The sequence below is a fragment of the Dunckerocampus dactyliophorus genome, chromosome 16 (assembly GCF_027744805.1).
Source record: "Dunckerocampus dactyliophorus isolate RoL2022-P2 chromosome 16, RoL_Ddac_1.1, whole genome shotgun sequence".
NCBI classification, from domain to species: Eukaryota; Metazoa; Chordata; class Actinopteri; order Syngnathiformes; family Syngnathidae; genus Dunckerocampus; species Dunckerocampus dactyliophorus.
In genome coordinates, this window is record NC_072834.1 from 6,312,099 (window position 1) to 6,332,370 (window position 20,272).

Sequence of the window (20,272 nt, forward strand, 5' to 3'; positions counted from 1 at the left end):
TCGCCACCTTGTGGTTCAAAATTTGCAGCTTCACTCTATCACGGTTTTTCAAAATCAATAAAGTAATAAGTCATCGCTGTTTGGTGGTTGACTACAGCCTTTTAGTCAGAAATAAGCACATTTAAACAAATATTACGTATTCTTGGCCTAAATTTAGCATTTTCACGCAAAATGGATGAATGAAAATACAAATATAAGGCATTCAGAAGACGCATTCAAAGATGGGCGCTGTAGTATTCTACACTGGTCACTAGGTATCAGCAGACAGTAGTACTGCCCAGAAAAAAACAAGAAGGAACCCTCCCAGTGGGGTTGAGGTCTATGTTATGTCTTATTTATGTCTTATTTTTTATTATTATGTCTGCTATACTGGGTAATCTGAGTGGAAAGTTTACTATAGGGGTGTTATTTCATGTCTAGAGGGCTCTAATAATGTTAAAAACTGTAATTAGGGGATCATAAACAGGTTTTCTATGCTCTAATTACGAAAATATTGCATCCATAAATAAGGACTAATACTTCACAGTAACTTCATTCACAATTTGTGTCTTCAGCTGAGAGAAATAGTAAGATTAGATGTATGACCAGCATTGCCACCCCTCTCTCTCTTTCTGCTTAGCTGATTCCACACTCTAAAAATGTCATACACGCACACGCGCACACACGTTAGTCAGAGTGGCAGACCTACATCAGTGTGTCGTCTTGTTTTGTTTTTTTTTCTCCCATTTTTAACTTGAAGCAGGACTCTTTCACCAGGTAAGTACAATGTTCTATTGTGGGGTTTTTTTTACACTTTCGTATACCTGTAAACCTGACTTTTTATCATAACAGCCACCACCATGTTGAGAATTAATTATAATGAACGCTTATAATCATAAAAGTATCATTAAGGTGAAAATTCTCCTCTTTTTTTTTTAGGCTCGTGATGATTTTTCATCCAAAAATATTGTTTGTCGCTCTGCTGTGCAGCGCTGTCTCTACCACGATGCGAGGTAGGAGATTTCGACCAAAAAAAGGACTGCTTAAGTTTATTTATATATATTTAGAACTTTTTATTTACATATCTTTATTATTTATATATCTTTTATAATAAATATAATCACCGTAAATGCCCTATTCCATCTGCAAGAAGAGTGTTGGGGTGTATGCACATTGTAAAAGGGTTAATTGCAGTGTAAAGCAAACAATGTAGAGGAGTTAAATCACCGTTCACACGCTTTATATCGCTGCACGTGAAAGGCTGGGAACTTCAAGCCAGTTTACATGTCAAAATAATGGATGTCTGTAGTTGAGCCATCCCGTCACAGTGTGTTTATCTGCAATTAAAAAAAGAGATAAAAGCATGATCAATTTCTCACACTTCCTGCCTTGTGGTAATCTTATTTTGTCGTCTTTCAGCTCCTCCTCTCAGCCTTTGGGGCAAAGTGGCTGAATTCAACGTGGGCTGCAGCCACTGGAGACTAGAGGACGGGGTCTCCTTCCCCACCTTGAACCAGCTCACTGCTTGCCTGGACCTCAAGTTTAAGGTCACTATCAAGAGGACAAAATGAATTAAATGTACAGTATCAGTACAGCAGGATTTTCCCTTTTATTTTGTTTAAGTTCAGTGTTATTTTGCGTGTTTATTTTTCAACATCATCGTAACAACAACACGGGGTACTTTGGTGGCCGTATAGCCAACCTAAAACGCACCCGGCCGAAAACGAATCCCAGCCGTCTCTTCCTGTCCACACGTCCGGAAGACATTTATTGAAACACACACAAGTACAAGTCTAATTTGTGTCTTAAACGGCTTATTTTGTCTGATTGCATCATCTATTTTGGGTAACATGTAGCAGTGTTAAGGTGACTATGTTGGTGTTATTGTGTGTTGTATGTCTAGAGGGCTCTAATGATTAATGTTAACTGTATGTAAAAGCTTGTAAACAGGTTTTCTATGTTCTAACTACGAAAAGATTTGATTTATAAGTAAGGAACCCTACTTCGTGGAAATTAAAAAAATACCACAGGGGTTTCCAAACAGGGCGTAAGATAATTCATGGCTATAAATTAAGAAATTAACAATCGTAAAATACATTTATTTTCACCCCTAAAATTTAGTTTAAATATTTGTATTTATTTTTTGTCTACATAAGTATTATTTAAATGATTCATTATTCCGTTTATAGTTCTTAAAACATATTTAAAGAACTCAAGATTTCCTAAACGATGCAATGTTTTTCATGAAATTTGGAAACATTGTGTAGCATTTGAGCTAGCAGTAATGCACTGTAGTTTTTTACTCTAATTTAGTACAAATATTTTTTATATGTATTTATTTTAGAAGAAAACTGTCAGATATTTTTTAGTAACTCTCTCTCACTCCCTCTGTGTCTCTACCTACCTATCTACTTACCTACCTATCTACTTACCTACCTTATCTACCTACCTACCTACCTACCTTATCTATCCAGGCACCAGCTAGCGCTCAATGGACAGCCTTCATGTACCGCCTTCCTGACACCCAGTGTGTAGGTCTTGGTCTGGGGGGCCGTAGGGATCGTTTGGTGGTCTGGTTGTTTGGCACAGAGTGGACCACCCTCCCTATCAGCCTTGCACTAAAAGAGTGGCATTCGCTATGCATGACATGGTCTCATACTAAAGACGGGCCCATGCTTTATGTCAATGGGACCGGGATGGACCTCATGGCAGGTGGGTGCTGCTCCCCCTGCTGGCCGTTGTAAGAAATGCATTCTTCCATGCGTTCTCCCCTGTATAGTGCAAGACTCTTCACCTTCCTGCTGCAAGCTGGCCCCAAATGGCACGCTCACCCTGGGTGCCGCCCACAAGCTGGTGGACGGCAACGTCCAGATCCTTCTGTCCACCATCCTGATGGGCACTGTGTCCCTGTTCCGATTGTGGGCGCAAGAGCGCAGCAGGCAGGAAGTGACGTCACTCAAGTGCACAGAGGGAGACCTGCTGCGGTGGGACAGCCACTTGTGGGACACAAGGGTGTGTGCCCCCATCCCTGACCCTACGCTCAAGTGTGGTCAGTGCACGATGATATCAGTCAGGGTCACGTTCAACTGAGACATGAAACCTTACATATACAATACAGAGACATCTACCATCTTTTGTCTGCCTATTCATCCATTTATTTACATATCAGTCATTTCACCCCCCCGTCCATCCATCCATCTACTGCCTATCCATCCCTCTACCATGCATCAACCATCTGTCCATCCATTCACCTGTCCATCCATTCATATACAGCACCACCAATCCATTCGTACAACCATCTGTTCATCTACTATTCGTCTGTCCAACCATTAATTCATCCATCCACTCAGTGTCCTTTCATCCATTCATATACTGTCCATATATAAATACCCGAGCATTTATCCATCCATTTACCATTCGTCCATTCATCTGTGCATCCACCCATTCATCTACCATCCATCAGTCTGTCTGTCTGTCCATCTAGCCACCCACTGTTCATCCACCTGTCCGTCCTTCCATTCATCCAGCCATCTTTCCATCCGCAGCCGTCCTTCTTCCTACCCGTCCACCAACCAACCGTTCTGTTTGTGTGTTCATCCGTTCACCGAACACCAATCCTTCCATCTGTGTACCATTCACACATGCTGTACCTCCATTGACCACCCATTCATCCGTCTGTTGTCATTCCGTCATTTTAGTTTATTTTAAAAAAGCGAGCCGATTCCCCCGAAATGATGTTGCTGAAGTAAATGCGTCTCTTACATGAATGTGACGTCTCCGTTGCCTCGCCAGCCTTCCAGTGTTTACTCCGCTTGTTTTTACGGCCACTTTAGCGGCAGACGCCATGGTGGCACTTCCTTTATGCCGTCAGCTCCCATTTTAAATATTGACCACCTGTCTTTGGGTCAGTTAAACAAACATGGGTCCTGATCAATGGCATTTACACATGAGCCATCAATCACATGGCTCTCATACGCTGTATTGTATTGCACCCAGGACCTCTCTCACCCAAAGCGAGAAGCATACCCCGAGACCAACAAGGCTAATGCTCTTACTTACCATCTAAGATGTGATAACGTCAAAGTCTGAGCAAACCCACCGTTTTCCTGTTTACATGACCTGAATATTATTTTCTTGTTTTCCATTCGCACACCAACACGATGAAAGAGTGGTCCATTTACACGGTCAACCTGAAGTTCAACATCATCCGATACGACGGCAACAACACAGAGCTCTACACAGCCAGAGACGTTGCACATCGCTGGGTATTGTTTTATATAATAGTGCGGAACAAAAACAGGACTTTTAAATGACGACGTATTAAGCTGATGAACATGTTGCTGACCGTTTCAGCTCAGAGATGTGCTGCCTTCAAGCATCTATTTACACAGGGTGTCCGTCTTTGAAGCAGCCAGGTATGTCAGTTATTCATTTGGCCATGAGTACTTCTTCGTGTTTCTTTAACCAAAACCTTGTTTTAAACAGATCCAGCGCAAAAGACGCAAACACGCTGGCAACACTGAGTGAAGATAAACCGGTGAGCATACGAGAATATTAAAGAATGTGTTATGTGTTTATTTTTTAATTGATTTATGACGTAATTCTGGCTAAGAGTCATTTTTATATTTGATAATGGCCTATCAGTAGATTCTCCATTTGTTGTCATTTAATTTTATTTTTTTTAATGTTTTATATATTAATTTGCATGTATTAAATCATACTCATGAATAATATAATGACAGTAATAGTTATGTAGATGTTATATTAAGTAATACATAATATAATATTATAGTTTAAGATTTTTTAATAACACATTTTATAATAACACATAACAATAATATTCCTTTTGTTCCACCATTTGACTTTTTATGGGTTACTTATTTATAATATTAACAATTAATATTGTTATTTATTTTTCATATTTTATTTTATTTAATAATTTTCAGAACTTTAGGACAGCATTTTTAGGAATGATTAATTATTATTGTTATTATTGATAATAGTAATATTACTCTCATAATATATGTTTAAAACAATCCAGAAATAAAAGGCTATTAAAGAAGACTTTTTAAAAATATTTATTAATTTGTCTATTTCATTACATTATTGAATGTTCTTATCCAATAAAGGGTTTTAAATACTGTACATTGTTTAGTAATATCCAGAATTACTGTATATTTTGGTGTAAATTTAATTTATTAGCATTAACAGCAATCAAATATTGGTCATACTCCATCTTAAATGTAAGTAATTTCTATGTATGCATCACAAAAAACTACGATTATTAATGACCGGTGTCCTTTATCCCTCAGGTACGCGCTACGTCCTCCAGTATTAACAGGTGAGATATTTTGTGTTTGTACTCATGAGCCACTTTAGTCTAAAAATGAATTGTACAAACTCTTGTTTTGTGTTGTGCAGGTTTGATTGCCTGGTCTACGTGAGCGTCATCCCCTGTGTGGACGTGGCGGCAGTGCAGGACACGATGCATGCCAACCTGGGTGCTCCCTATCATGGATTCGGTAGTCTGATCCAGGTGCTGGCTGACGTAGCTAGCATACAAACCACGCCTGTTGGTAGGGAAGTCCTCCATGTTGTCATAACGTCGAGGGGATGCTTTTTGGTTACCATGGCAACAGATGCTAATAGTTTTATCCCCCTTCAGCCAGTTTCTCCCCCCCTGTGACCACAAGGTCTCCCCCTGTCACAACCTTTACTCTGACGACATCAGCGCTTACTTCCACCTACACAGAAACATCCCCAAATATCTCAGGTCAGCTGTACTTTGAGGTCAAGGTCAACGTGTCTATAAGAGGAGAGTGTGAAGCAGAGCATCTTCTCGCCACATGGGTGAGCATCCCCCCCAAAACTTTAATATAATACAGTACCAGTCATTCAATCGCATGATCAAGTGTGTCTAATGAGTCTTTTTGTCTTCACAGCTCAACAATACTCTACCTGATCACACGATGACGGTGCTCGACCTCCAGCTGCTCCCCAAACATCACAGGTAAGCTCACGAGTTCAGCTTTTCTTCCAAAGTACGAGCAAAGAATCTCAATTTTGTCATCTCGCCCACAGACTTAAACGCAGCTCTGGGTCGGACTTGTCAATTTGGGATGGGGTAAGAAAACTTGACACATGGCCCCCTTTCTAATAGACACTTTGCCTCATCCAACATCGTCCAATAAAAAAAAACAACAAAAAAAACACCTCTCTCATAAATGCCCCTTTTCATTCCTTCAGGAAATGTAATTTTGTAATTTAAAAAATAAATTTATATGTTTATTTTATGACACATGAATAAATAATCTCAATAATAATAATCTTTTTTTTTATACAATATATTGCATATGACATTTTTATTGCATTATATATTATATGAATTAAATATAATTTATTTGTAAAAAAAAAAAAAAGAATTAACATGATATATTATTATAAAAATGCATTTGAACAAATAAAGGCCTCCTTTCTAATAAACGTCTTTCTTCTAATAAAGACCTGGTAGCCTCTGCAATTGAAAAAGGGCCCCCGGCAATTCATCAAATAAGGTACCCTCGTATAAGATAAGATAATCACGTAAATATTAATGGTGTATAATATTAATTTCACATTTAAAAATAAACTTTAATGTAATAAATTTGGATAAGTTTCATTATTTATTTGGGAAAAAACAGCAAAATATATGCAGTACATCATTTTATAAGAATGCATTTGTAGAAATAAAGGCCCCCTCTGTAATAAATGCCTGGTACTCTCTGCAGCTGAGTAAATAAAGCCACTTGCCACTCTATATACTATAATATAATACAGTAATTTAGAATTATTTTCATACATTTTATACTGTAAGCTATTATTAAATGTTCCATTATTTATTTGTTAAATGTACATACTGTATATGTAATATTAGTAGACACCCGATACTCTCTGCAGCTGATTAATTAAAGGTCCTTGACACTATTTGATTTGTGGAAATAATATCATATACTGTTGCATAATATAACTTTTTTTTTTCCAGGTTTCTTCAAACATTGCGTCCAGGTATGCGTCACATACAAAGCGTCACATTGAACTAACATGAAGTGACATTTTTCGAACATGTTGCCATCACAGAGAGAGGTTCATCTTCCAGGTGGAGGTGAAGATGTTACCCACCCATTCCCAGGAAGCAGAAGATCAGATTCGAGACCTGCTCCTGTCGCCTTACAACCAAGGCTCCGTCTCCATAGAGCCAGAAGACGTGCAAATATGCCGCATCCGTAAGCCGAGGTGAAAGGATGCCCGTTCGAGAAGGTCACATAACCTTATTTTGTGTCTTACTTCTTCAGTGATTGTGACCTGTCAATCAGAGAGTCAGCAAACAAGAAGAGGTCTCTTTGAGTGGCCCGTCACTCCAGGTGGGAAAAATGCTTCTCAGCCTTGTCCAAAAAACCCTCAACGGCATGCGACAAGACACTGGTGAGAACCTCAGATACTACAAAATGAATACATGCTCTCACAAGACTTTAAAGGCTAGGATTTTCCATCCATGCATTTTCTGTGCCCGCTTATCCTCATTAGGGTGGCGGGGGTATGCTGGAGCCTATCCCAGCTGACGGCACACATAGACAAACAACCATTCACCCTCACATTCACACCTACGGACAATTTAGAGTCGCCAATTAACCTCATGAATGTTTTTGGAATGTGGGAGGAAACCGGAGCACCCGGCAAAAAGCCACGCACACACGGGGAGAACATGCCAACTCCACACAGAGATGCCCAAGCGGATATTCAAACTCAAGTCTTCCCAATCTCCTGACTGTGTGGCCAACATGCTAACCACTCGGCCACTTGTGCAGGCCCGCTTGTGGGACTTTGTACACAAAAAACAGACTTTAGTGGGATTTTGAAGAAAATGAGTACGTTGATGTTACGGGGAAAGATTTTGTACAAATATAGTCTCATAAGACTTTGTAGGATTTTGTACAAAAATGATACAAACAGGTTCTCGCAAGACAGGGCTTTAGTCGGATTTTGTACAAGATTTATACATGTTTGCGCAAGATTTTGCAAAGATTTTGTACAAATAGTCTCATAGGACATGAACAGGATTTTGTAAAAATCAATAATTACCTTTAGTTGCTCTAATAAGACTTTAGTATTATTTTGCTGTATTGTTCTTCTAACAAAATTTTAGTGGGATTTTGTACAAAATCGACAATGTTCTTGTCATTTTAGTAGAATTTAATACAAAATGAATAAATTCTCATAAGAGTTTTGTTGGATTTGTTATTTTATAAAAATTTATACAAAATTAATATCAATAAATAGCTTTTATTAAAACAGTTTTAATGGTTATTCTATATATTTCTAGGTAAGCTTTTCACATTTATCTTTTTCATTTATTTTATTAGTAATAATATACCCCCACCCTAACCGTGCTAAAATTGGGGTCCAATGTAGCTCCTTTGTGGCACAATAAAGTCTTCCATCCTGCTTTCTTCTCATGAGAACACACTGCAGAGTGTGTACTCAGCACCGCTGTGACCTGGACGGAGCTCATTTTATAGTCTGTGTCAACATGAACGCTTCAATAAATTGATGTCTGTTTGAGATCTGATTACATCCGCTGGTATATATTTACATGTGTTGTGTGTTGACTCAGTCAGTGCTGTAAACGCATGAATCAGAAGCTTGGTAGAAGATACTCACACAAATCTTTTAGACCTTTAACTAGAATGGTATGAAGATCATTTTAAGGCAAAAAAATAAATGACAAGAACAAAATGGCGACCTAAAATATGTAAATGTCCTTCCCCGCTAGTAAACTGAGTCTCAGCACCCAGTGGATGGCCCCAGACCTGCAAGAGTGCCCTCTAGTGGTGGAGACCATCCCTGATCTTGACATCGTGGAAGTCACTCCAGGTAATTTTAAATTCAATATTGTCCATTTTGTGAATGGTTTAAAAATGTACTGTATGATTGATGTGCAGATAATGCCATGGACGTGGTGGAGATGATGCAAGGTTTACTGAAGAACCACTCCAAGCTCAGCTACCGGGAGCTAGACACTGTGCTCAACAAGCTGAAGGACGTGGTGGACGTCAGCGTGGTGACCCCTATCCTGGGCACGGCAGTCATCAACACCATCTCGGATATCCTGGAGTCGCCCAGCTTCCTCATACCCTTCACTAACACGTAATGTAACGACCGTGTTACCATAGAGGAACAAACCATTTATCTTCTCTGTGGTGCCCTCCAGGATTCTGAACATCACAGAGGCAGTCGGAGACCGCATGGTGGTACTGGAGAACTCGTCAAGTCTGGTCGCTCCAGCTGTGGTGGTCTCTATGGTGGATGTGGTTCCGGGAGAGTTTGCTGGTTTGACATTTGGAGTGTCTTCTGACGGCATGGGCTCCAAGCCTGAGGTAGGTTAAAGCTCGGATGTCCAATTCAATGTAAACCGCACACGGTGATTGTCTAACTACTGTTTATGTTTTAGATTTTTCTTAACAGGTTTCCTCTAAAAGACACAGTGGCTTTCATAGCCTTGCCCTCCATCTTGCAACACAGCTTCCCGCCCAACCAGAGCCCACCGAGGGTCCAGTTTCAGTTCTACGGCATTCCGCAACTCTTCAGGGTACCCAATCATAGTAATCCAGTAAATCTGAGAGATGACTAAGTGTACTGTTTTTCTTTCTAGGACAACCACAAGAAGCAGATCCTTAACAGCTTAGTGGTGTCGGCCAGTGTGAGCAACACCACCTCTCAAATACAAGACCTCCAAGTTGACATCCAAATCACGCTGCGCCACCTCCAACCCAGTTATGTAAGAACACCACTAATGATCACTACTGGACACTTTTAATACAATTCTATCTCTTTTTCAGCCCCACATGGACACACAGTGTGTGTATTGGAACTTCAATAAAAACAGTAAGGGCTGTTTAAAAAATGAACTCCATCACTTTGCTGTCACCTTATAATGTGTGTATGTGTGTGTGTGTGTGTGTGTGTATGTGTGTGTTCTCCTGCAGACGGACGTGGAGGATGGGACCCTCGCGGTTGCAGAAAACACAACAGCAGCCTTGACTTCACAACATGCCTGTGTGATCATCTCACACACTTTGGAGTTCTACTGGTACCTTTTATATACTATATACACACACACACACACACACACACACTGGACACTTCATTAGGTACACCTGTGCACCTCCAATACAAAGGCTCTACAGTATCATAAACATCTGCCTTTACAAAAATAATAGTGTCATAATGAGAGGTGTTCTTAATATTTTGTCCTACTTGAGCTGCCAAATAAGGGAGTGAAAATATTAGAAACAGATGGAGAAAATAGATGTTCTCCTGAGATTTTAGTATCATTTTGCATAAAATTTAGTTATAGATGTTTGCACAAGACTTTAGTAGGAGTACTAGGCTTTAGTTGGAGTTTGTACAAAATTAGGAAATGGTCTTACAAGGCTTAATGTAGGATTCTGTTGAAAATGTATTGTTTCATAGACTTTAGTAGGATTTTGCACTAAAATTTAGTAGGATTTTGTACAAAAAGAAATACATGTATGTCAGATTACAAGATTGGATTAAGGCTCTCACAAGGCTATAGGATTTTGTACAACATTTAGCCGCATTATATTTCACGTTTTCACAACTTGAATGGGATTTTGGACTAAATTAATTGATCAACATTCTACCAATGCATTAGTAGGATTTCTTTTTTACGAAATACATAGGTTGTCTCATTAGACTTAGTAGGATTTTGTACAAAATCAAAAAAACATATTCTCACAAGATTTTAAGTAGGATTTGGGATAAATTACAGTCGATAAAGGGTTTTATAAGAATTTATCATGATTTTTTACTAAATTAATATAAAGGTTTTCTCACAAATTGTACACAATTAATGGGTGGATATCTTCAAAGGTCTTTAGTAGGATTTTGTCCCAAAAAATCAGTAGATACTCTTAGACGCTAGTTGGATTTTGTACACAATTAGATGTTCTCATAAGACTTTAGAAAGATTTTGCACAAAATCAATAGGTGTTTGTATAAGACTTTTGTAGGATTTTGTACAAAATCAATAGGTGTTTGTATAAGACTTTTGTAGGCTTTTGTAGAAAATCAATAGATATTTGTACAAGATTTGAGTAGGATTTTGTACAAAATTAATAAAAGGTGTTTTCACAAGATTTTAGCAGATTTTGGAAAAATTAATAGTATATACAGGTTGAGATGGTATTTCCTGCTGGACATTTTGCCTGTCGCACCTATTTTCAAAAGTCTTCAGTTTAGTGGATACTGTAAGACTCTGGTTGGATTTTGTAAACAGTGATGTTCTCACAAGACTTTAGTAGGATTTTGTACAAAATAGGGAAATTATATTCTCATAAGATATTAGTAAGATTTTAGACATATTATACAATGCAGGTGTACCTAATGTTATGTCCAGTCTCCAGATATGGAGGCATTAACAAGTCTTTTTGTGTTTGTTGTGTGTGTGTGTCTAGGATGTTTCCAGGACCCCGGTGGACAAAGCTAATGAGCACATTTTGACAATCATCACATACGGTGGATGTGGAGTCTCCTCACTGTTTTTGGGAATAACGGTCCTCACGTACACAGCTTTTCAGTAAGACTCCAAGATCTTTTTAGAAGGGTGGACCGTTTGATGTAGGATGTAAAATCTTTTCTTCTTTGTCCTTTAGCAAGCTCCGTCAAGACTACCCCTCCAAGATCCTTATCAACCTCTCGCTGGCCCTGCTGGGTCTGAACCTGGCGTTCCTGCTCGACTCCTGGCTCTCCTCCTGGGGCATGGACGGCCTCTGCGTGGCCGCCGCAGCAGCGCTCCACTACTTCCTGCTGGCGTCCTTCACCTGGATGGGACTGGAGGGCGTCAATATGTACTTCGCCCTCGTCAAGGTCTTCAACGTCTACGTGCCAGCCTACATGCTCAAGTTTTGTGCTCTCGGATGGGGTGAGTTAAAGGTTGCAACATTTTGATGCGGAGGGGAGTTAGACATGGTTGTCATTGTGCTTCCAGGTATCCCCTTGATCATTTGTGTTCTGGTGCTCATAGTGAACAGAGAGGCCTATGGCCACCTGTACAACGATGTTCACACCAGAATGGAGCCAATTGCCAACTCTGACAGCTTGTAAGTTGACATTTAAGCACAGACAGTTATAACTTTGGAGAGAAACCATATTTGCCTCTATAGTGATTTTACCCCCATCATGTCTGTAGCTGTTGGTTTCAGGATGACATTACCTTCTACGTGTCTGTGGTCGCCTACGCCTTGTTGGTCTTCCTCTTTAATATTGCTGTAAGTCATGCTCTAAATCAGTGATTCCCAAACTTTTTACAGTGGCGTACCCCTTCAGACATTTGACCTGAAGCCATGTACCCCCTACGGCTGCACACTTCAAACATAAACCTTTTTATTTTAATTAACTTGAAAGACTGAACATAATGAATTGGTTAATTTATTTTATAGTGCTTGTGGGTCAAAAATGTGTATTTTGCATGGTAACATTTTGATAAAGTTTCACATGAGCACTGATAAATAGATAAGTAATCATCCTACATATCTTCTATTCCAGTCTGATGTTGGCATCCTTCTGTTTGAATGGTTTGAATTTCAGCTTCACTTTTTTTGTCTGCTCACTATAGCTATGGTTTAAGTCTGCATATTCATTTAATACCAAATTGAAGGGGAAAGTGTAACAGTCATCATAAAGCAGTATCCGAAGTGCAAAAATACATAGAACCAACGATAAAGCTTCATTTTCGCGGGAATCCCAATTCACGGCGATAGATTTTCCACCGCTGCCCTGTGCGGGGATTGGAACACCAATATAAAGGAAATGTTCAAGATCAAACACTCTTAATGCACAAAATAATCATTAAACTTACTTATTTGTTCATTTAATGCGCACAGAGCAATGAACAACTCCATGCTCTGTCGCCTTTTTTCTTTCTGCAGCGTTCTCCTTACACGGTGAGGTGTTCAGGCGCACTCGTAATTGTTGTTGTTACGCGCAAATTCTTTTTCACTTTTATTCACGTGCCCCCTGTTGCAATTGGTGTACCCTTGGGGGTACGCACACCCTACTTTGGGAATCTAGACTCTATATTTACCATTAGCGTTTCCGGTTGTTTTATCTCTTGGAAATTAATCTGTTTTGACACGAATTACACTTACTGGCCACAACATTAGGTACACCTACACACTCACAATCCTCACTTTTGGTGTGACATTATTTTATTGAAATAACTAAATAGGAATACTAATACTGCTACCACTACTACCACTAATAATAATAATACACTTCTCTGAATATCATGCAAGGTTTTTGTGGTGGTCCTGATCCAGATTCGCCACATGCGGGCCACAAGTCCGTCCGGGACACGTGGAGGACTGATGCACGACCTCAAGGGGATTGTCACTCTCACCTTATTACTAGGACTCACATGGACTGTGGGTTTTTTTACATGGGGGCCGGCCCGACTGGTTCTGCTGTACATGTTCTCTGTACTGAACGCCATGCAAGGTAAACAGCAGTGACATGTGGTGAGGTTCATGGCTGGTGAGGCACTCATTTCTTCTGTGTTTATGTTAATACAGGTTGCTCATTAAGAGGATAACAAGAAAACGAAGAGAATAATTCACTTTTGTTAAAAAGTTTGTTTTTACATACTTCATAGTCCTATTTATTTAATTAACTGAAAAACGTTTGTTCTTGGCTTCTATTTGCATATGCACTACTTGCACCCTATCCTTCTTCAGGACAAGCGCTCATACTTTGTTGTAAAAGTCTGATCACCTTTTGTTGAGTTTGGGATATAATCCACCATCTTGACAGTGAAATTCATTCAGCAGAGCATAAAAATACACTGGCTTTTCCTCCCAAACAAACTGGCAGGCACCCTGATCCGACTCAGTGCACTCATTGAGTGCAGTCAGACTGAGATTGAGAGCAGCTTCTCATTTACAATTACCCGACAAGAGGCTCCAGCATGAGAGGAGACAGTTGCGGCAGCCTCATCTTATGTTTCTGTCATTTATTTGATCAGAAAATGTGAAAATTCAGCGATTTTTACTTAAGAAAATGTTTTAAAAAATGATTGATACAGAAAATGCATTAACCACACAGTTCAATTGACAAATTATAATTTTATATTCATCTTATTATACATTAAAAAATAAAGAAATTATGACCTGCCTTCCGTGACCACACGTCACTGGTACATAAGTGATATGTTTTGCAGCCTTGGTAAAGGTTGACACTGCTGTATTATTCTGTTTTTCTTGTTTGTTTTCCAGGGATGTTCATCTTTCTCTTCCACTGTCTGATGAAGGAAAACGTCAGAAGACAGTGGAGGATCCATCTGTGTTTTGGGAAATTTCTACTTGAAGAGCACTCTGGTACTTTTCCCCCTCTAATGTCAATCAACAGGAGATTGTTGGCACTGAACGTCGGGCTTGTTGTCTTCCAGAGTGGAGCCACTCTGCATCCGTTGCCAAACCCGCACAAAGGGTACCGTCCGTCCGCTCGGTCAAATCCAGCTCCACTGACAGCACCTCGGCCTCTTATGAGTCCAGCCAGAGGGGCTGGTCCTGCAAGAGACCTGACCTTGGTGAGGACCACCACTGATGTAAATGCTTTAAGCCTCAATGGAGGTTTATGCAGCCCTTATTTAGATATTTAAATCAATCCTGCAGGTCTTTTTATCAATCCCCTGACTTTTCCACGAGCCCAGACGAGCTATCCAGGTGTGGGCGCCGTGCCTAACCCCACCACGAGGGTGACAAAACCCGCCCACCCAGCTGTAGGAACCGGTCAGCATGGACACTGAAAAGTTTCATTAAATCTTCCTAATTGTATCATGCAACCGCCATTGTTCTTTGTTTCTGCTAAGTATCACAAAGCATCATTCAATTATGAAAACATTGCATCAGGACCAAGGAGGAGCTTGTTGCCAAGCAACTGGTGAGGAGACATTGTGACTATGAGACACAAAAACGCACGTGACATGATGCAAGCCAGACTCTGCTTTTTTTTTTTTTTTAACTTTAGGAGGAAACTGATCATTTTTGGATTATTTCTTGAACACTTACTGCATTTATAACTGCATCTTTGATTTGAGTCCATCATGCTTATGTTTGGCTTCGTTGCTAACTGTGCTAAATAGTTTAAATTCATATTTGAAAGCTCATCAATGTGTATAATAATGTGAACCAATACACAAACCTGCAAATGGTATTGTTTCACTAAGGTGGCTTTATATAGACTATCAACAATAAATAACTTTTGAACTAACAACACATGACACGCGACCAACAATCCGCCTAAATGTAGCTTTATATACCCGTAAAACAGAAACTATCATTTTTACCAACAGCGCTTGTAGGGGATAAACACAAACTAAACTTCAAGGAGTGTCTTCAGGCACTGAAGCAGTCCACCAGCTTCTTGGCGTTCCAAGGACCGGCATGGATGCTGAGGAAGTATTGCTTGACCAGCTCTTTGACCGTCTGGTAGACCGACGCTTCCGCCTTTATCACAGAGAGACAAACACATGATGGTCTGTTCAGTTGGCCAGACAGTTTTTCAAAAAAACTTTCACCTTGACGCTGTGGTAGGTTGGCAGATCCAGCAAGTACCCGTGTCCGCCCAGCGGGGCCACTTGCCGGAAGTAACTATAGAGAGCTCGCTTGCACAGCCTGCTGGAGAAGCCGGGTCCGCTCATGGATGGAGAACTGCAAGGTGATAACACCAGAGGCAAAATCAGGGAGGTTTCTGTCAAAGAGTATTGTTACTTTATGCATGACTACCATCACTTGCTAAGATAAATAGTACCATTCAAGCTTTAGCTGCAAGAATATGTTTGGTTTGACACTTCAGCAAACATTTCCATTGTTTTAGTTGTCTCAAACATTGTAAGCAAGTTAGCAAACAGAGGAGGAGTTATGATGGCAATTTTAAGATGGTGATCCATGAAGCAGGGTTTAGAGCTCAGATATATGTCTTTTTTTACTGCAAAGATTCATTTTGTCTTAATTACTTTTTGAAAACAGGTCTTGAGAGGGGTTATCTTATATTGAGGTCAATACAGTACTTTAAAAAAACAAAGTTTAATTTGGTTTATTTTGAACTTGTTTATGTAAACGTCACAGTTTACTTGCACAGAAACACTGTGTATGCAGGCACTCGACACAAAACGGCTACCTGTCATCGATGAAGCCTTTGCTGCTGTCCACCACCTCGATGTCTTTGTCCCCGAGACACCAGTTGACGCTGAGGACGTCATGCTGCGGCCACACCTCTCTGGTTTTCACCTCATCGCAGTGCAGAAAGACAATGTCCTGCTTCTTGTAGGACGACGGCAGGATGTCATCCCAGCCTTCGCCCAGACGCACGTTGGTGATGTCTGCCAAGTGGTGGACGTGCATCTTCTGGCCTCCTGCATGGTAACAGTGTACACTTTATTCCCCAGTATATTGCAATGAAATATCTTTGCTGTGTGATGTTACCGAGCACCATGCTGGTGATGTAGATTGGCTGGATGAAGTGACTCAGCAGAGCGCCTTGTACTCCCACGAAGGTCCACAGGCACAGCTTGTCACTGCCCGACATGCTGCACACTTTGGCGCCCCAGTAGCTCGGGTCAAGGTAGGAGGCCGGTATGAGCAGGCTCTTGGCATGATACTGCAGCTTCAGAGGGGTCGATGTGTTGTAGGTCGAGCCCCTAAGCCCGTCCCCATTGATCAATATAAAATAAGGTGGATATTGTCTGTACACACAAGAACAAACCTCAAGTCGAAGTTTTTAGCAGCTCCTTCAAGACACTGATTGGTGTAGAGGTGCAGGCTGGTCTTCGCTTTAAGCTGAAGCTGTGGTCCATCTGTGCTGCTCTCAAATATGCAGTGCTCTTTGACCCCAGGGTCGACGCTGAAGAAGAGCAAAAGTTGCTTGTAGAAGAACCTGAAGACAAAAACAATAACTGTCATCACTCTAAAACCCAAGTATCAGGTATGACGACCACGTTGTGTACCTTTGGAGTGCCCGCCTGGCAATGACGACGGCGTGACAGTCGTGTACGATGGTGCCGTTGAAGCAAAGCCAATCTGTGCAGCTGAAGCGGCCGGCTCCTAGCGCCACCACTTGGTAATGATCACATGGCTGACCCGCTGTGTCCAAACATGGAGTGGATTAATGAAATTTACGTTATTTCCAACAAAAAAATGCATGTGAACCAGCACCACTGACTGGTTTACGACTTGGAGGCAACCATAGTGAGATAACCGACTTACCTCTTACAATTACAAATGCCGCCATGTGGCTCTTGCAGTCGTAAAAATTCGGACACATCTTCAGGAGGCTGTCAAACTTGTCACTGCTTATTGCTGCCATGTGCTTTTTGTGGAAGTCTGGATCCCAAACTAACAAGACAAGGCAGATTATAATGAACACTCAATGGTCACAAAATGAGATACAGATGTAATGATAGTCATGCTTTAAACAGAACCCGAATCTGGCAAAGGTGAAGAGGAAGTTTCCAGTGCTGCCGACATTTTAGTGAAACTCTTTACAAGGTTAGCAGGACAGGCTGTAAACCAAGAGTGAGAATATTAACGTGACAATAACCAAATAGGTAACCTTACTGTAAAGCTACATTTGCACCTTCACTATCTGCACCCACGGCAATCCCAGAGTCCTTGGTCTTCTCCAGGATGAGTTCTTCATCTGACAACTCGCTCTCCATGAGAGACATGCCAGACATATAGAGGAAAGCCAGGTCATTTGGGTCTTCTTCCTCAAGAAGCATATCGGCATACCAGAAGTTGTCAAATAATCATTTCATCCCCCTTCCTTCATGAAATACGCAGTGAAATTACAGGAGAATTTGTGTTTTGGTTTTTATGAATTGTATCTATTTTCTCTTGAACGTCACACATATCTGCTGTTTATTTACCTCATCTCTGACTAAGAATGTGCTAGGCTCAAGCACATCGGCATGTTTTGGGGTGGACATCCTCTGTGTTGCCAATTTGCAAGCCTCTTCACTCACATGGTTATCATCGCTGAAAGCAGACAGACTTTGGGTTAAATTAACAAAAGCACTTAGCAGATATTTTAGTTAATACACATTCAATATTTTAATGGAAGCAAGAGCTCTATCAAAAATATGTCTGAATAGACAATAACAGCAACAGAATGCTAACGTAGCATACGTACCTTAAAGTGTCATCCGCCCAGTGGACCTGAGGGCGTTTATGGTTCCATTTATGGTTCAGGCTAGCAGGACCTGTCATAGGACTGCGTGTTTCTTGACTCATCATGCCTTTATCCACCTATTGCAAAATTAAATAAAAACTACAACTCCTATGGTGTTTAATTCCCCCGCTGCTAAACAAAAATTAGGTCAGTAACTAACAAATAGGTACATAGGATATTAATTCACTTTAATATCTACCTGCAGATGACATTTCATTCAACTCTGATGGTGCGAAAAGTTTTTTTTTGCACCCAGAATTGCTACACGCGTTTGCATTGTCCTGTTTTCAATATGGATGCCTTGATTGTAAATATAAAAGCAAATAGAATACGGATAATTTATGCTAAAAACCCCCCACCGATTTTCTCAAATATGGAGTGGATGTTGGTGTATTTTATACATTCCTGTCATCAAGCTAGATACTTCTTGTGGTTAGTGTAGGGTGAAAACGAATACACAGCGTGCTGCTGCACTACATGTGAGGCCTACTTGAAAAATACGACACTTGATTTTCTTCCCTGGACATTTTGATTATCAAAAAAATGTAAATGGTAACTCTGTTGAATTTTAAAACAGATTTTCACAGTCTAAGTTATTATACATGTTGTAGTACGGTTGTACTTGCCAAGGTCCGTGGGTCTGATGACAGCTTTTGTCTGGACTCAGTGTTAAAGCAGTAGGGACAAAAGGCACTATTTTACGGTCTAAAATCTGCTCTAACTTCATTAATATTTGGGGTAGAGAAGTGAAAGAGGTATCACAGTTCAAGTCATGCTTAATCTGAGATAATTAATCACAGACTTGATTTTACATATTTCACAACGTTGAACATTGCTCGCATATACAAAATAACTACCTATTATAATGGCGTCAAATTTTTAAAACTATACAAATAAATACTGCCACTCACCACAGTGCACAGTAGGACCAAACTTTACAGACGTTAATGTGGTTTAATTGAAAATGATGGCGCCAATTTACTAAAACAAACAAACAAAAAAGACCGGAAGTGAATTGTGAATCATAGTTTAAGACAGCCTCTGATTGGTTTAGCAGTAACAAGAGGTCTCCACTAGAGAGCAGCTTACTCTTAACCAGGAAATTAATTTAGAGCTTCTTATACATAATGCTGTGGCGGGTGAGTGTAGAATCGCCACGAAAACAAAAAAGTTTATTTCTGTATGTTGTAGTTACTGTGTGACTCACAGTATGTGACTCACATTTACCAAAACTTTATCCCTCTCACGTAGCAAATCAATTGACAAGACTGTTGCCGTAAATTATACATCCAGTAAATTGCTCCCTGATTGGTGTAGACTTAACCTTTGGTCTCTTTTGACCAATCAAAGAGTGACTTACTTCACAACGGAAATGAGTTTGCGGAGTAAATTGTTAGAATGTTAATTTTATTAAATTGTTAGTTTCTTCGAGTGTACCGAATTCTGTGGCCGGTGAGTCTCCACTATAAGTTTTATTTTTCTATAATCAATGTGTATTACTGTGGTTGTAGTAGTTTGTGATAGAACACTGTTGAACACATTCCTCTTAAGTAACTAAATAAGGAAACACAGTGCAGTTATAGACTACTTAAATAAACTGATTAGCTATCTTTCTAAATACAGAATTTGACACAGCTCTTGTTTTGGAATTCATAATGCAGGTGTACCTAATGTTGTGGCTGTTGACTTTACAGTCGATTGTAAGACACTGGCCCATCCTTTGGACCTTTAAATATAGTGTTCTGTGAAAAAATATTCATCATAATAACACGATAGTGCTTTATTTTAATCATATTATTAGGTGGAGTACTGTATATGTGGAGACAGGGAATATGAGGTGAATGGTACAGAATGGGAATGTATAAATTAATTAATGCCAATATGATAACACAACTTTTGCATTTAGCATTTTGATTGAACTAACTGATGAATGATCATTTTTCAGTGGGCATTTCTAAAAGATTCCAACTTATACTTATACTTATACTTTGAAATACTGTATATTATAAAG

At 39.9% G+C, this 20,272-nt stretch overlaps 2 protein-coding genes across 11 annotated transcripts; one reads left to right on the forward strand and one right to left on the reverse strand.

The window, feature by feature from the left end:
• The first annotated feature begins 170 nt into the window (after positions 1 to 170).
• On the forward strand, positions 171 to 15,257 carry LOC129168810 (adhesion G-protein coupled receptor G4-like). 6 transcript variants are annotated; one of them, XM_054754490.1, is made up of 30 exons: positions 171 to 992; positions 1,399 to 1,526; positions 2,454 to 2,691; positions 2,759 to 3,028; positions 4,147 to 4,244; positions 4,333 to 4,394; positions 4,465 to 4,516; positions 5,292 to 5,320; positions 5,401 to 5,555; positions 5,645 to 5,829; positions 5,922 to 5,989; positions 6,061 to 6,103; positions 7,001 to 7,023; positions 7,096 to 7,241; positions 7,311 to 7,440; positions 8,789 to 8,889; positions 8,958 to 9,162; positions 9,227 to 9,392; positions 9,467 to 9,604; positions 9,668 to 9,793; positions 9,855 to 9,900; positions 10,002 to 10,105; positions 11,493 to 11,614; positions 11,691 to 11,959; positions 12,026 to 12,137; positions 12,227 to 12,305; positions 13,332 to 13,533; positions 14,307 to 14,408; positions 14,480 to 14,620; positions 14,706 to 15,257. In XM_054754490.1, exons 1-30 carry the CDS (start codon positions 926 to 928, stop codon positions 14,837 to 14,839), a joined length of 3,741 nt encoding a protein of 1,246 aa, XP_054610465.1. In that variant the 5' UTR covers positions 171 to 925; the 3' UTR covers positions 14,840 to 15,257. The 6 variants fall into 6 exon arrangements, with proteins under 6 accessions (XP_054610465.1, XP_054610469.1, XP_054610464.1 ...); XM_054754494.1 differs by having other exon boundaries at positions 1,399 to 1,845; positions 14,307 to 14,823; XM_054754489.1 differs by having other exon boundaries at positions 14,307 to 14,823.
• On the reverse strand, positions 14,171 to 19,422 carry adad2 (adenosine deaminase domain containing 2). Of its 5 annotated transcripts, none has more exons than XM_054754508.1 (12): positions 18,888 to 19,164; positions 18,223 to 18,338; positions 17,960 to 18,068; positions 17,668 to 17,800; positions 17,513 to 17,593; positions 17,298 to 17,426; positions 17,039 to 17,174; positions 16,798 to 16,968; positions 16,518 to 16,732; positions 16,213 to 16,447; positions 15,611 to 15,743; positions 14,171 to 15,539 (listed from the first exon to the last, which is right to left on the reverse strand). In XM_054754508.1, the coding sequence occupies exons 2-12, from the start codon at positions 18,324 to 18,326 to the stop codon at positions 15,429 to 15,431; spliced, it is 1,557 nt and encodes a 518-aa protein (XP_054610483.1). In that variant the 5' UTR covers positions 18,327 to 18,338; positions 18,888 to 19,164; the 3' UTR covers positions 14,171 to 15,428. The 5 variants fall into 5 exon arrangements, with proteins under 5 accessions (XP_054610483.1, XP_054610485.1, XP_054610484.1 ...); XM_054754507.1 differs by lacking the exon at positions 18,888 to 19,164 and adding an exon at positions 19,173 to 19,420 and having other exon boundaries at positions 14,172 to 15,539; XM_054754510.1 differs by lacking the exons at positions 17,513 to 17,593; positions 18,888 to 19,164 and adding an exon at positions 19,173 to 19,422.
• Between the last annotated feature and the right edge of the window lie 850 nt (positions 19,423 to 20,272).

Bases quoted from the DNA above. Each gene is read 5' to 3' on its own strand.
- adad2 (XM_054754508.1), bottom strand. From the start codon at position 18,326: ATGATGAGTCAAGAAACACGCAGTCCTATGACAGGTCCTGCTAGCCTG. The intron at 18,069-18,222 runs GTACGTATGCTA...GTCTGCTTTCAG, and splicing joins TGGGCGGATGACACTTTAAG to CGATGATAACCATGTGAGTG. The intron at 16,733-16,797 runs GTTTGTTCTTGT...GGACGGGCTTAG, and splicing joins GCTAAAAACTTCGACTTGAG to GGGCTCGACCTACAACACAT.
- LOC129168810 (XM_054754489.1), top strand. From the start codon at position 926: ATGATTTTTCATCCAAAAATATTGTTTGTCGCTCTGCTGTGCAGCGCT. The intron at 993-1,398 runs GTAGGAGATTTC...GTCGTCTTTCAG, and splicing joins TGTCTCTACCACGATGCGAG to CTCCTCCTCTCAGCCTTTGG. The intron at 4,517-5,291 runs GTGAGCATACGA...TTTATCCCTCAG, and splicing joins CACTGAGTGAAGATAAACCG to GTACGCGCTACGTCCTCCAG.